Source organism: Glycine soja, chromosome 10, assembly GCF_004193775.1.
Source record: "Glycine soja cultivar W05 chromosome 10, ASM419377v2, whole genome shotgun sequence".
Classification (NCBI taxonomy): Eukaryota; Viridiplantae; Streptophyta; class Magnoliopsida; order Fabales; family Fabaceae; genus Glycine; species Glycine soja.
In genome coordinates, this window is record NC_041011.1 from 23,717,792 (window position 1) to 23,734,086 (window position 16,295).

General features: G+C 35.0%; 1 protein-coding gene across 1 annotated transcript; it reads right to left on the reverse strand.

Annotated features, from left to right (window-relative positions):
- Positions 1 to 1,325: 1,325 nt before the first annotated feature.
- LOC114371545 lies at positions 1,326 to 14,431 on the reverse strand. The gene is made up of 10 exons (XM_028328953.1): positions 14,240 to 14,431; positions 14,039 to 14,126; positions 13,789 to 13,847; positions 13,467 to 13,703; positions 13,281 to 13,363; positions 12,746 to 13,130; positions 12,487 to 12,662; positions 2,201 to 2,273; positions 1,508 to 1,587; positions 1,326 to 1,368 (listed from the first exon to the last, which is right to left on the reverse strand). Exons 1-10 carry the CDS (start codon positions 14,429 to 14,431, stop codon positions 1,326 to 1,328), a joined length of 1,416 nt encoding a protein of 471 aa, XP_028184754.1.
- Positions 14,432 to 16,295: the final 1,864 nt, after the last annotated feature.

Sequence of the window (16,295 nt, forward strand, 5' to 3'; positions counted from 1 at the left end):
TTAGATTAAACTGCGAGATCGAAAAATACTAACTAATATTATAAGTGAGTTGAAAAAGAAGAATATGAAAAAAAAGTAAAAATGTAATAAGTTGATAGATGGGGAGTTTTTTTTTTTATTTTTTATTTACTCTCTTTGTTTTTTATCTTTCTACAATTTTTTATTTACCAACAAATTTATTTTTTGCTCCCACTGTTATCATTTTAATTTAACCAATTTCTTGACTTAGGTAAACCATGAAAATAAAATAATAATCATACAGTTTCATTCCGTAATGGACACGAATTCAAACATTACATTAACTTCAACATAGTGGAAAGAAATAAAATTTGTGTGAAATACTACAACTAAGTAATGCTAATTTTGCAACAAGGACACGTCGTCTTCTATTTCCATTACATGTTTACTAAAAACAACTAAAATTTCTATTGGCCCAAATTGTTTCCAGTAGTTGGACTGCACTAAGACCTTTAGCATGTCATCATTAGTTTTCAAATCAGTAATTTTGAATTTGATAATTTTGTCTAAATACTCATGGTGGCTTGGTTGTCAAAAAAACAATCGACTTACCGTTTGTGTTTCATGAATACCATAAGGGGGAATCCCATTAGGTGCAACTTGTTTGATCAAATCCTTCAGTTCATCCAGAAGGAATGTCAAACTTTTTGGGATTTTTTCCTATGAACAAGTAACCAACAAACTCATGCTGACATGGCATGTTCCACCTCCCATTGTAATATAGCAGGGCATCATGAGTAGGGGTCATAGTCGCTTCAAGTAAGTTTAATATACCATCTGGTGTTCTACCAATGGTGCATAATAACTCAATCGTACCCACACATGAAAATTGATGATTACACATTAACATTGTGTTAACATCATCATCATTCTTCAAGTAATTATAATATACCATTTGTACCTGTTTGTTTTGTAGGTACTATCTATCAAAAACATCAAATTATATGCATTGACTAACTTCACTGCATCGGGGTGACACCAAAAGATATCACGTACCACGTCTTCATCCTTTAATCTATGCCAATGAATATATTGATCCCGTTCAAGAAGCTTCATTAGATGTTGCATTTCAGTATCACTTCCTCAAATGGAAGAACAATATGCACTTCTTGCATTGTATATTTGTTTGATGGTTGTACAACTATTGGCATTGTGCTCCTTCAAAGTTAGCGAAATGTTTTTTGGTTTCACCATTGACTTGGTCATATCAGCAATAAGTGTCTTTTCAGCTTTAGTCAATCGTCCAACATATGGATGTCCAACTAATGACTTGGCCAATTCATGATTATGAATCCCACACATCAACTTCACAATCCAGCCTTGCCCTCCAACCACTGGTTTGCCATGAAGCTTGAAAGGACACCCACATTTCCTAGTCCCAGTATCTCTTCTAACAAATTCTTTCTTCCTACACCTATACTCACCACTCCTTTCACAGCCAATTAACACAAACAAAGTCCTTCCTCTACTACCAATGTTTATGTCAAACCTTATAATGACTGCCACAAATCCGTTTTCATGAGCAACAGATCGAGCCCACTGCAAAACATCATCTCGGCTGCTAAACACCTACAACGCAACCCAGACAATTTTAGTTTTCTACAACACATTCATTTTATTAAATCACTCACAATAATGAACATTATTACCTGAGAAGTATTGAATGCATTCGAACAATCAACATGTGGTTCATTCACACCACATTCTTGTTCATTTTGATCATTCATATCAACTTCTTCAGACATTATAGTGTCATACATCCATTGATCTTCGTCTATCTTAACAATAAATCATAAATTTCAGCACATACATACAACACCTAATCGCACTATACATATAATACAAAACTCTACATAATCTTTTACTGTCAGTCACAATAACTCATGATTAGTAAAATACAAAAACCCTATATCATTCTACATACGATTTTAATCAATTACACGTATAAACAATTAAATTATTTTTTAAAATGAAAATATAAACAAAGTAATAATTAAAAAAAAATTAAACTTAAATAAATGTTACAAATTCAAAATCTGTATAAGCCTTATGGATCAAGTTGATTTGTAAGGCTTATACGAATCAAGTTGATCCATATGTTTAATTTCAACATACGGATCAACTTGATCCGTATCAGCCTTACGGACCACCCCACTCACGCACACCCAGTAGAAATGCGTACCTCGTATGCCGCCGCCGACGAACCAACTACTACAACAATGAACACCGACCCCTTCACCTTCACCAAAGCACACCTATCGCAAGAAAACATCACATGGAAGAGAGAAACGGAAGAAAAAAAAAGCTTCGCAGCGAAAAGCACTGCACACCCACCTTTTTAACGAAGAAGATAGAAGAGGGGCATTTCTGGCATTTTTTAAAAAATGCTGGGTGCACCAGCAATAATGCTGGGTGCACCTAGCATCAACCTTATGTTGGTTGGAAGTTGGGCCTCATGCGGCATTTGTTAGACAAGTGGCCTCAAATATCTTAAGAAGGGGGGGTTGAATTAAGATATTCCAAACTACTTCCCCAATTAAAAATCTATTTCACTTTTTATTCAAATTATGAATTCCCTTAATGACAATCTTCTTAAATATTAATTCAAATAAAACAATTTGAATATGAATATAAAGCAATAATAAATAAAGGAGATTAAGGGAAGAAAGAATGCAAACTCAGTTTTATACTGGTTCGGCCACACCCTTGTGCCTACGTCTAGTCCCCAAGCAACCCGCTTGAGAGTTCCACTATCTTGTAAATTCCTTTTACAAGTTCTAAACACACAAGGACAATCCTTCCTTTGTGTTTAGAATTCCTTTACAACAAGAGACTCACAATCTCTTAATCCCTTAGAGAATGAGAAGAAGAAGAAGAACAAATCTCTCTAGAAAGAGATGGATTTTACAGATTGAGCACTCAAATAATTCCTTAATGAATTGCAATTGAATTGGCCAAGGAATTCTTAAGAGGATAAAATGAATTTGCTCTTTGAGAGGATAAACACTTGTTGTTCTGAAAATCTCTAAGCAATTTCGTGTTTAAGTCACATATATATAGACCATTGGTGGTCATGAATAAAGCCTTTGAAAAGTTGTGACTCTTAAAATTATTTTTCTGAAAATCCTGTCTGGTAATCGATTACAGTAATTTTGTAATCGATTACAGCTTTTAAAATTTGAATTAAAACATTTACTAACTGCTGGTAATCGATTACCAAAATTGTGTAATCGATTACACAGTCTAAAATTTCGAATTCAAATTTTTGTAGCTGTTATAAAACGTATTTGGCCACTGGTAATCGATTACATCCTCTGGTAATCGATTACCAGAGAGTAAAACCTTTGAGAAACACTTTTTTTAATTTAAATCACTTGGCCAAACTTTTGCTAATTCAATTAGGAATTCCCTTCCTAATATTCTAGTGATCATCTTGATGTTGTGACTTGTAATCTTGAAGTATTGTCTTGAATTTAATCTTGAAAAGCCCATTTGCATCAATTGCAACACATCATCATGATCATCATCAAAACATCAAAAGCAATTGCATCTACAATCTCCCCCTTTTTGATAATGACAATACAATACCTGAAATCAAGATTCAAGCAAGCAACAAACAATTGTATATAGATAAAATGTGCGTTTACTCCCCCTATATTTCGGAATTCATGATCACTTGATTTCTAAGTTTATTAAGCTTTTTCTACAACCTTTTCCCCCCCTTTGGCAACATCAAAAAGCCAAAGAACTCGGAAATCAACACAGATATAACAATGGAGTAGAAAGATATAAATATCAGAGTATAAAACACAATAAGCCAAACTCACAAAGAAGAAATTATCAAACTAGAATCCAAATAACTTAAAATGTCAACAACCACAAAACATCCAAGACTGAAATTTAAAAACCACAAGATGAATAAGCAAAGTACTTAGCATAATAATGTAAATTCTAAGAAACTAAAAGCCAAAATACACGACTTATAAAAGACATATAATCAGAAACTAAAATCTAAGAAGACGGAGGTGATGGTGGAAGATCGAAACTCTGACAAATGTATCCGACATCCTCTTCAAGCTGTGTAAGGCGAATGTTCATACCGGCAAAGCGTGAATCTAACGAGTTGAAGCGGTCACCAACATAAGAACGAAGACCCCGTAATTCGGAGAGGACTTCATTCATGAGTGCGGAATCTTCACGTTGAGGAGGAGGTGAAGGAGTACGTTCATCTTGAGGAGGGAGTGCATCCCTCTTCAGCCATTCTCCATTCCGATCTTTACGATACCCAAAGGAGGTCACTGCACCAGCACCAATTGCAAAGGAATGCTTGACTTGAACAAAGGGTTCATCATCAAGCGGAATTTGAAAATGATGCAAAAACAGAGTAATCAAATGTGGATAAGGAAGAGGTGCATTGGCCTGTAATGCCTTATGCATTCGGTACCGAACCAAATGGGCCCAGTCGATCTGACGACCGGTAAGAAAAGCCCACATAAGAATCAAATCCTCCTCAGAGGCTTGTGCTAAATTTGAAGACCGAGGAAGCAAAATTATAACAATGATATAATGCATGATGCGATTATCAAAAGTTAATGACCCGGCCAACAATCTACCGGTCATTTCAGCTTGATCATTGCATACCATGCGACGAGCATCATGACTCGAATAATCGAATTTCCAGTCATCAACAATGGTGCCCTCAAAAGGTAATGAGTCAAAGAAAAGAATAGTGACTGATCAATGACCATAGAAGTACCATGCACCTCAGACATAATAATACCATCCTGAATTTTTAAATTGCAGTAAAAGACCTTTACAAGTTCAGGATAATATGACAATTTTAATGACATGAAATCAACAAGACCAGAATTTTGAAACACTTGATAACAATCAAACGTTTCATCATTAAAGAATTCTACATCTAGGTACTTAGGGTCTAAGATTATTCTAGAAGAAAACTGAGAAAGGTACCGTAGACGCTGATCATCAGATGAAAACAATGTTGATGATCTTGGAGATGACAAAGAAGGAGGAATAGGTGCTGTGGGTGCTCCGGATGGGCCATGGCGGCGATGGGCAGCAGCAGCAGCGGTGGAGGATGATCCCTTTCTCTTCTTCGATGGCTCTGCCATTTGATGAAGTTTTTGTGGATTTTGATCGGTGGAAGTGAAAGAGGAGTGAAAAAGAGGAAGATTGGGCTTTACGGGACATGATTTGGTGAAGAATTGAGTGAGAATCGAAGGTTTGAAGTTCTAGGTATGGAGGAAAACGTGGAGGAGGCTTTGGCTGAGCAGCAGCTCTGATTTCGTGAGTATTTATAGAAGATGACATATTGTAATCGATTACAGGTATTGGTAATCGATTACAGGCCCAATAAGCCTTCTGGTAATCGATTACAGGATGTTGTAATCGATTACAGGCTGCCTGTTCATGTGTAATCGATTACACTGGGTGGTAATCGATTACCAGAGCCTATCCTAGGCTATTTTCTTAAGAGAATATCTATGTTTATGCTAAAATATATCCTATATGATTAATTATTACTCCTAATATACTAAATTCAATCATTCAATTATTATATATACAAGAAATCATAAATTTTATCATAAAAACAAGAATTCAAACAAAATAATCTACAATCAAAAAGGTAAGAGTAAATCAACCAATCAATCAACCAATCAATCCCTATTTTTCTAAATCTCTTACATCTAAGAGACCTAATTCTCTTCTAATAGAGAAGAACACTTCCTTGGGGAGAGGTTTAGTGAAAATATCAGCAAGTTGATTCTTAGTATCAACAAATTCTAATACACAATCTCCCTTTAGGACATGATCTCTAAGAAAGTGGTGTCTAATCTCTATATGTTTAGTTCTAGAGTGTTGAACTGGGTTTTTGGATAGATTTATGGCACTAGTATTATCACACTTAATAGGTATGCGATCAAGAATGATGCCATAGTCAGATAATTGTTGCTTCATCCATAAAATCTGTGCACAACAACTACCGGCAGAGATATACTCCGCTTCAGCAGTAGATAAAGCAACACTGTTTTGTTTCTTACTATGCCACGAGACAAGAGCCGATCCAATAAATTGACAAGTTCCACTTGTACTTTTTCTATCAGTTCTAGATCCGGCAAAATCAGAATCAGAATATCCTATTAAGTTACATGTTGAATTCTTAGGATACCATAATCCTAAATTGATTGTTCCTAATAGATATCTCATGATTCTCTTTACTGCACTTAAATGTGATTGTTTGGGGTTGGATTGAAACCTAGCACACATGCATACACTAAACATAATATCAGGTCTACTAGCAGATAAATAAAGAAGAGATCCGATCATACCTCGATATTGTTTTATGTCTATAGACTGACCAGATTCATCTTTATCTAAGTAACAATTAGTGCTCATCGGTGTAGACATGTGTTTTGCACTATCCATCCCAAATCTTTTGATCAATTCCTTGCAGTATTTGGATTGATTGATGAATACACCTTCTTGAGTTTGCTTGATTTGTAATCCCAGAAAGTACTTTAGTTCTCCCATCATTGACATTTCAAATTCACTTTGCATATCAAGGGAAAACTGCTTGCACAATGAATCATTAGTGGATCCAAAAATTATATCATCAACATATATTTGAACCAACAAAATATCATTATGCTTTCTCTTTATGAACAATGTGGTATCCACTTTACCTCTGGAGAAATCTTTTTCTAGAAGAAAATTGCTTAAGCGTTCATACCTCGCCCTAGGGGCTTGTTTCAAACCATAAAGAGCCTTTTGTAATTTATAAACATGGTTTGGTTTATCAGGAATTTCAAAACCAGGGGGTTGTTCAACATATACCTCTTCTTGAATTAAACCATTTAGAAAGGCACTCTTAACATCCATTTGATAAAGTTTAAAGTCCATTATGGATGCATATGCCAAAAGCATTCTAATGGCTTCTAATCTTGCAACAGGAGCATATGTTTCTTCATAGTCTATTCCCTCTTCTTGATTATACCCTTTTGCTACTAACCTGGCTTTATTTCTAATAATTATACCATGTTCATCTAATTTATTTCTAAAATCCCATTTTGTTCCTATGACAGGATAATTTTCAGGTTTTTCTACTAATTTCCACACATTGTTTCTTTCAAATTGGTTTAGTTCTTCTTGCATGGCAATGATCCAATTATCATCTACTATGGCTTCTTTTATATTTTTAGGTTCAATCATGGATACAAAAGCCATATTATTGCATAAATCTTTAATAGAATGTCTAGTTGTTACCCCTTTTGAGATATCACCAATAATGTTGTCGAGGGGATGATCTCTTGAAGCTTTCCATTCTCTTGGAAGTTCATCATTGGATTTGACTTCTTCTGGAGGATCTTCATTGTTTCCTTTATCATTTCCTTTGGAATTTTGTTCATGAATGTTCATATGTTCTAAAGAATCTGCAATGTCATCTAGCATATTCTTTCTTGACAATATAGCATTAGATTCATCAAAGGTAACATGAATGGATTCCTCGATATTCATAGTTCTTTTATTATATATCCTATATGCTTTGCTTTGTAATGAATATCCAAGAAAAATGCCTTCATCAGATTTTGCATCGAATTTTCCTAGATTATCTTTACCATTATTAAGTACAAAGCACATGCAACCAAAAACATGTAGATGAGAGATATTAGGTTTTCTACCATTAAATAACTCATATGGGGTTTTCTTTAAAATAGGTCTTATCAAGGCCCTATTCATGATGTAACATGCAGTATTGACAGCTTCAGCCCAAAAATACTTTGGAAGAGAAGTATCATTTAATAAAGTTCTTGCAATTTCTTCCAATGACCTATTTTTCCTCTCAACAACTCCATTTTGTTGAGGGGTTCTTGGTGCAGAAAAATTATGTTCAATACCATGTTCATCACAAAATAATTCAAAATCTTTATTTTCAAATTCACCCCCATGATCACTTCTAATGGATGCAATCTTGAGATTTTTCTTGTTTTGTATGACTTTAGCAAGTTTCCTAAATGCTTGGAATGAATCACTTTTATGTGTAATAAATAATGTCCAAGTATATCTAGAGAAATCATCAACTATAACTAGAGCATAGTAATTTCCTCCAAAACTCATGGTTCTAGATGGACCAAATAGATCCATATGCAATAACTGTAAGGGTCGAGTGGTTGAAACAACATTTTTAGGTTTGAATGAGACTCTTGTTTGTTTGCCCTTTTGACATGCATCACATAGTTTATCTTTTTCAAATTTCAATTTAGGCAAACCAACTACTAAATCTTTTGAAATTAATTTATTTAAGTGATCCATGTTTATGTGAGCAATTCTTTTATGCCATAACCATGGATCATCATCTTTACTAAGAAAGCAATGATTGTTTTCTTGTTTTATGCTTAAGTCTATCATGTAAACATTATTGACTCTATGTCCCACATGCTTTATATTAATGTCATGCTTATGTTCTATAAGACATTTATGAGAATCAAATGATACTAGATAGCCTTTGTCGCATAATTGACTAACACTAAGCAGGCTGTGCTTAAGGCCTTCAACAAGTAGAACATTTTCAATGGAGTTTGAAGAATTTGTACCTATTTTACCCACTCCAAGGATTCTACCTTTGTTGTTGTCACCATATGTTACATGCCCGCTTTTCTTTGGAGAGATATGTGTAAAATTTGATGCATCTCTAGTCATATGTTTTGAGCATCCGCTATCTATGTACCACTTCTTTCTCAAAGATACCTGCATAATCAAGTTTTTGACTTAGGTACCCAAATTTTATTGGGTCCTTGCATGTTAGTATAAACTGAGGATCCTTTTGGGACCCATATCATTTTAATGTTACTGTAATTTTTCTTGAAGTAGCAAGTTGATATGCCATGTCCTCTTCTTCCACAGTAAAAACAAGTGATAGAATTAGAATTACATTTTTGTGTGGAAGTGGAAAAGTTTTTATGAAACTTTTGTTGTTTTTCATATTTATACCCTAGTCCATTTTTATTAGACACATATCTTTGTTTACTTAATATAACATCTAAATTATTTCTACTATATGAAAATTTTGCAAGTGAATTTTTCAACTCTTTAATTTCTTTTACATATTTATCACAACAACTACAAGAATCTGTTATTTTCTTGTCATTAATAGTGGAGATATTAACTTTTTCATTTGTTTTAGAAATTGAGACTTCATTTCTAAGAAGATCTAATTCTTTGTTTAATTTCGAAATTTCATTTTCTAAATTTGAAATTGTTTTCTTTGATGATGAAACTAATTTTGCAAGTTTAATTGATTCTTTATGCAAATCAACAAATGCATATTGCAATTCATCAAAAGAAATAGATAAGTTATTTGAAGATGTTACCTCTTCATCACTTTCGTAACTTTTAGCCATAAGGCAGAGATTTATCTCTTCATTTTCAGAATCTTCAGAGGATTCCAAATCATTTTCATCCCATGTGATGTATGCTTTCTTCAGTTTCTTTTCACTATGATTTTTCTTTTCAGATTTTTCCATCTTTTTCTTGAAGATGGGACAATCAACCCTCAGATGTCCAGGTTGATTGCATTCAAAGCATTTTAGAGTAGAGGATGAAGTTTCTGTCCTTTTCTTTGATTTAAAATTAGGTCGCCTCTGATTTCCTCTTACTTTAAGAAATTTGTTGAACCTTTTCACAAAAAGACTTAGATCATCATCATCATCTGGATCATTATCCTGATCACTTTCTTCTTGAATTGAGGATGACGCTTTAAGAGAAATTCCTTTCTTTTTCTTGTCATTTTCTTCATTTTGGTGCAATCTCAATAGTTCCATCTCGTGTTCCTGCAACTTTCCAAATAAAGTGGCAAGAGACATGTTAGACAAATCTCTTGATTCAGAAATAGCCGTTACTTTGGGTTGCCATTCTCTACTTAAACATCTTAACACTTTGTTTATAAGATCCTCATTTTGAAATTCTTTGCCTAAGGCTGCTAGATGATTTACTATATGTGTAAATCTCTTTTGCATGCTTTGAATATTTTCATTTGCATTCATTCTAAATAATTCATACTCATGAGTTAGTGCATTTATCCTAGATCTTTTAACATCTGTAGTTCCTTCATGTGTTAATCGAAGAGTGTCCCACATTTCCTTAGCACTCTTACAATTTGATACCCTGAAATATTCATCCATTCCCAGGGCAGATGTTATTATGTTTTTGGCTTTTAAGTTGTATTGTACTCGTTTTCTATCTTCTTCATACCATCTATCTCTAGGTTTTTCTATGGTTATGCTTTCACTTGATGAACTACCATCTATTGAAACTCTTTCTACTGTGGTAGGTATATAAGGCCCTATTTCTATGGCTTCCCAGATATTTAGATCTATTGCCTCAATAAAAATTTGCATTCGGGTTTTCCAGTAGTGGTAACCCTCTCCATTGAAGATTGGAGGTCTATTTATAGAATTTCCATCTTGAAATAAGGAATTTGCTGAGGCCATCTTTTTCTTGAAGCTTCTAAACTTTATACAAGAATGAAGCTCTGATACCACTTGTTAGACAAGTGGCCTCAAATATCTTAAGAAGGGGGGGTTGAATTAAGATATTCCAAACTACTTCCCCAATTAAAAATCTATTTCACTTTTTATTCAAGTTATGAATTCCCTTAATGACAATCTTCTTAAATATTACTTCAAATAAAACAATTTGAATATGAATATAAAGCAATAATAAATAAAGGAGATTAAGGGAAGAGAGAATGCAAACTCAGTTTTATACTGGTTCGACCACACCCTTGTGCCTATGTCCAGTCCCCAAGCAACCCGCTTGAGAGTTCCACTATCTTGTAAATTCCTTTTACAAGTTCTAAACACACAAGGACAATTCATCCTTTGTGTTTAGAATTCCTTTACAACAAGAGACTCACAGTCTCTTAATCCCTTAGAGAATGAGAAGAAGAAGAAGAACAAATCTCTCTAGAAAGAGATGGATTTTACAGATTGAGCACTCAAATAATTCCTTAATGAATTGCAATTGAATTGGCCAAGGAATTCTTAAGAGGATAAAATGAATTTGCTCTTTGAGAGGATAAACACTTGTTGTTCTGAAAATCTCTAAGCAATTTCGTGTTTAAGTCACATATATATAGACCATTGGTGGTCATGAATAAAGCCTTTGAAAAGTTGTGACTCTTAAAATTATTTTTCTGAAAATCCTGTCTGGTAATCGATTACAGTAATTTTGTAATCGATTACAGCTTTTAAAATTTGAATTAAAACATTTACTAACTGCTGGTAATCGATTACCAAAATTGTGTAATCGATTACACAGTCTAAAATTTCGAATTCAAATTTTTGTAGCTGTTATAAAACGTATTTGGCCACTGGTAATCGATTACATCCTCTGGTAATCGATTACCAGAGAGTAAAACCTTTGAGAAACACTTTTTTTAATTTAAATCACTTGGCCAAACTTTTGCTAATTCAATTAGGAATTCCCTTCCTAATATTCTAGTGATCATCTTGATGTTGTGACTTGTAATCTTGAAGTATTGTCTTGAATTTAATCTTGAAAAGCCCATTTGCATCAATTGCAACACATCATCATGATCATCATCAAAACATCAAAGGCAATTGCATCTACAGCATTGGGCTTGAATAAATTGATTATAAGTCGGGGAGTGTTGCTAGGTGCACCAGCATTATTGCTGGTGCACCCAACATTCTATAAAAATGGCGAAATTGCCCTTGCTTGATTTTCTTCCTACGGATGAAGTTGATCTGTAACTTGATCCGTAAGTGACTTACGGATCAAATTGATTCGTAAGAAGAAAAATAATAATTTTTTAACTACATATTTAAAGATATTGTTTAAGGTTATTTTATACATATTAATAAAAATCAATAAATACATAAAAGATAATAATAATTTTATAAAATTAATATTATCATCATTAATTTATTTTTTATTTTTATAATTAATCATATCATTATTAATATTATAAAGAATATAAAAAAAACAATTAGTATTATATTAAAAATTAAAATACTAACTACTTTATAATACATTTTTTACATGATCATTAGTATACGTGGGAAAATAGTAATTATAAGGGAATTTAAAAATATTAGTACGTTATATAAAATAAGGATCTTAGATAACGAATGATGTCCATTTTTTGTTTCATTTTTTTACACCCTTTTCAACTTCTTTATTTCAATTATATTTAAAGTTATATTTTAAATTAGACCATTTATAATAATTTACATATACTATAACTAAGTTAACTAGACCATTTTAATAACAAGCGTGTATATAGACCAAATGGAATACACAATCAATGAAAATAAATAAAACTAACATTAGTAATGAAAATAAATAAAACCAATAATACTCATGAAATGAGTTCATGTACAATATATGTATATACAAGGAATATCAATATAAAATATGTACATAAACCACGCCTGATTAGTGCGCCGCCTGCGTCTACACCTAACATATACTAGATGGTCATGTGTCACACTCCTGGCCAATCTGAGGCATTCTTCGATCACTTCATGTGTCGAAGAGCCAGGCGTGACCACCCCTAGACTCAGATGGCGCTCCAACCTCTCAACAATATCATCACAAACTTCCTGTTACATACAAAAAAAAACTTATTACACAAATTATTATGCAAATATTGATGTAAATGACGTAAATTATTAGTATTACTTACCACTGCATGTCTGGGCTCCTCCGCAGATGTTGACGATGCTCCTGGCTCCGACACGTGAGGGATATCCGTCTGCGGGGCCTCAGGGACGACTCGGGGCTGCGGGGCGTGACCATGAGACAGAGGATCTAATACGTGGCCTGGTGTCATGAAAGGATGGGAGATGCGGAAGAACCAGTCGATGTAGTCACTAGAACACACCCTTGGCACAACGCACACCTCACCTGCTGGTACGATATGATCCTCGTAGTGCATCCACCTGTCGTGTATATCATCATACGAGACCCATGAATCGACAGGAGGAGCAGGAATGGTCTGTGTGTAGCCAAACTGCTGCACGACCCTCTCCGGTCGATAATAAACAGCAACAGGCCCCCAGCGCAAGAGACTGGAATAGCATGATCTGACGTGGAAGTCCCGGACCTCCCGATGCTCCCCATAAGGGATCCAACAGACATCCGAAATCCGGAGTCGGTCCAGGCGCTCCCTGTATGACGGCGTGCGAATGCTCTTCACGGTCTTCTTCGTCACAATTCACCTGCACGCACGCGGAGAAGCCTTGTCGTAGTCCTGATCAGCGGTGGACTCCGTGACCGAGGGAAAGTGCTCATAAATCCAGCACTATAGATGTAACATTCAAATTATAAACATTAATAATGAAAGTGTAACAAAATTTAAAGTTAAACATTGTTTAGCCTGAATGAATGAAAAACATATTTGTTACCTGCAGCAGTGAGATGTAACCGCCAAGCTGTCGACTGTGGCTCATAGATGCATCGTTCAGCTGGTCGTACATATGAACCAAAGCAGCCACTCCCCAGGCGTACCTCTCTGTCATACTGAGGTCACAAAGGGCCTCCAAGTAGACAACATAGACATTGGTTGCACTCTTGTTAGCAAATAGAGTGCAACCCAGTAGGTGAAGAAGATATGCGCGAGTCGCAGCTGTCCAATGACCTGCCTGGCATCAGCGCTGATAAATATCACGTACCCATTGCAGGCATACGTATGGTCCGCGACACTGGACTGTCTCAGCCCTAGCAGACTCTGGAGAGACCATCAACAACTCCACCAGCATCTGAACCGCATCGTCCACGTGCAAGGGCTGAAATGCGTGTAAGTCGCCAATAACGGGAAGATGGAGAAGAGAGGAGATGTCGTCCAATGTGATGGTGAGCTCTCCCACCGGGAGATGGAAACTAGACGTCTCCCGGTGCCACCACTCCACAAACACGGACAAAAGTCACCGATCGCCGGTGTCTGCCAAACACGCGATTAGAGGACTTAGTCCTGTACCAGCAATAAGTCCCTCAATGGCAGGGACAGGCCTGCCTAAACTGTGGACCTTCCTCCCATGAGAGGATAGCTTCAATTCAGGACACTCCTGAATTGAAGTATAAAGGAACACAAAATTCGTTAAAATTATCATTTAAAGGAAAACTAATTTCAATCATAAAGTATAATTTACAAGTAACTAAAAATAAATAGTATAAATACCTCTCCCGTCCATACGCTACAAGCAATGTGATCCGCATACGCTGTCAACACGGATGGGTCGCTCAGACCACCCGGAAATCCCTGATGCTGATCCTCAGCCGCCTGCGCTTGCGTCCACAAGAATGTCCTCCACAGCAGCTGGTGCCTCCATCGGGTCATCTTGAACATCTGGGTCAGGGATGACTGGCTCATCGACGTGATCCACAGTCACAGTGACTCGCTGCCTCCGTGTGGATGCAGTAGGTCGTCGACCCTATGGAGCATCATCGGAATCATCATGTTCTCCTCTGCCCACACCTCTGCTAGTGACCTGACCTAAGGCACGACCTAATCCTCTGGTCATAACCATGATCTGCAAATGAGTACCACAAAATCCATCACTCATTTCATTTTCTCAAATTTCATGCGTCTAACGCATATAGGACATTGATTTGGGACAACAAAGCACCATCACCTAATGGTTGTTCAAGCAGTTGGTTGACTCAATTCAATTACTCTAAATGCCAACTTGTTGTTTTATCATATGTTTTAGTTATTAGAGAGAAACTTGCTCAGCTTTATGAATCTGAGAAACAATGGTCAACAACATCTCAAATGCTTAGTGGTATTGACCTTGATTTAGGAATCTGAGAAACAGATCGTTCCTGTTAACATCAGTATAGTATACCCTAACTCCATGCATGGTTTTGGTTGTGTTCGTCTCATTGATACTAACATCAGTAGAGTATGGACAATTTAATTCAGGCCAGAGAAGGCACAAAATTCAATGGATCAAAGAATTAAGGACTTTGTTGCGAGAATTAAGGGTAAAATTTTCCTTATGAGGATTAAACGGATTGTTTTATAAATATCTCCATGCATGGTTTTATAAATGTCACAAGAAGCCAAAAAAAAAGTTGCAGCAATTAGTTCTAAAATAACTTGACATTATGAGGATTAAATGGATTGTTTATCTCTTCATTAAATTTTCCTTTTCGTCTATAAGATTAATTATATTTGTGTATCAAGACTTTGATTGGCCAATGTTGAGCCAATCAGGAAGAGAGAATTGACATGTAGAATGATTTATTCCATAGGTGTTGAATGAATTCACACATGGGAAGCAGGAATGGTTCTGATTTGGATAAGCCTGTTTCTCAAGAGACATTTTTGGAGGAATTTAAGATAGTCAGAATGAGTGTGGCTAATCGTGTTAATGTAAATTAACCAAAGTGCTAAGAATTATATAAATAAACTAAAATATTGGAAAATAGCATTTGGATATATTTAACTGGTGTAAGGATCAAATTTAGGGATTTGGTTCAATACATGCATGTTGGAATAAGGTGTTTGTAGTTGTTGTTGTTGTTGTAAGGATCAATTACTTTTCACATTCAAATAGTACATGGGTCATATAGTGGTGTAACCTAGAAACACTAAACCATTTATTTTATCTATTAGAATAAATTACACTCCCCTCCCTTTGAGAGATGCTCAAATAATATTGTTTTCTCTTATATTTTTTAAAATTACACTACCCTCTCTTAATAGATTAAATTGTGCTACACTTGTAGTCTACATCAATGTAAACAAGCTTCTAGGGAAAATTTTTCTCTCAACATCCGGGAGGCTAGTTTTGGACCCTTTATCATGACTTCGAAACTTTATAAAGGAAGACATGAGGATTGCAGAGAATCAATTTATGTTAGGAAGGTTTACAACGTAAGTCATTTATCTTTAATGAGATTTTGATGGAAAGGTACCTAATTAAAAAAGAGACTTACACAAGTGTCAAGAGAAGTTTTGTGAAAGACTTTGGGTAAAAAAAGTGTCTAAATGGTTGAATGTAACATTGACTATTTACATGTCAATATAATCATAATTCATACTATTTGGATAATCAATATATGTATATATAATCATAATTCATACTAATCAATCAATACTATTTATCTATCTATATGTCAACATGTCATTATTTACAACCAAATTGTGACTAAGGTCAAAACAAATTGTAACAACAATCTAATAAGAATGATCCAAATTACAGCCAATATTTACTATTCTACCAAAGTAA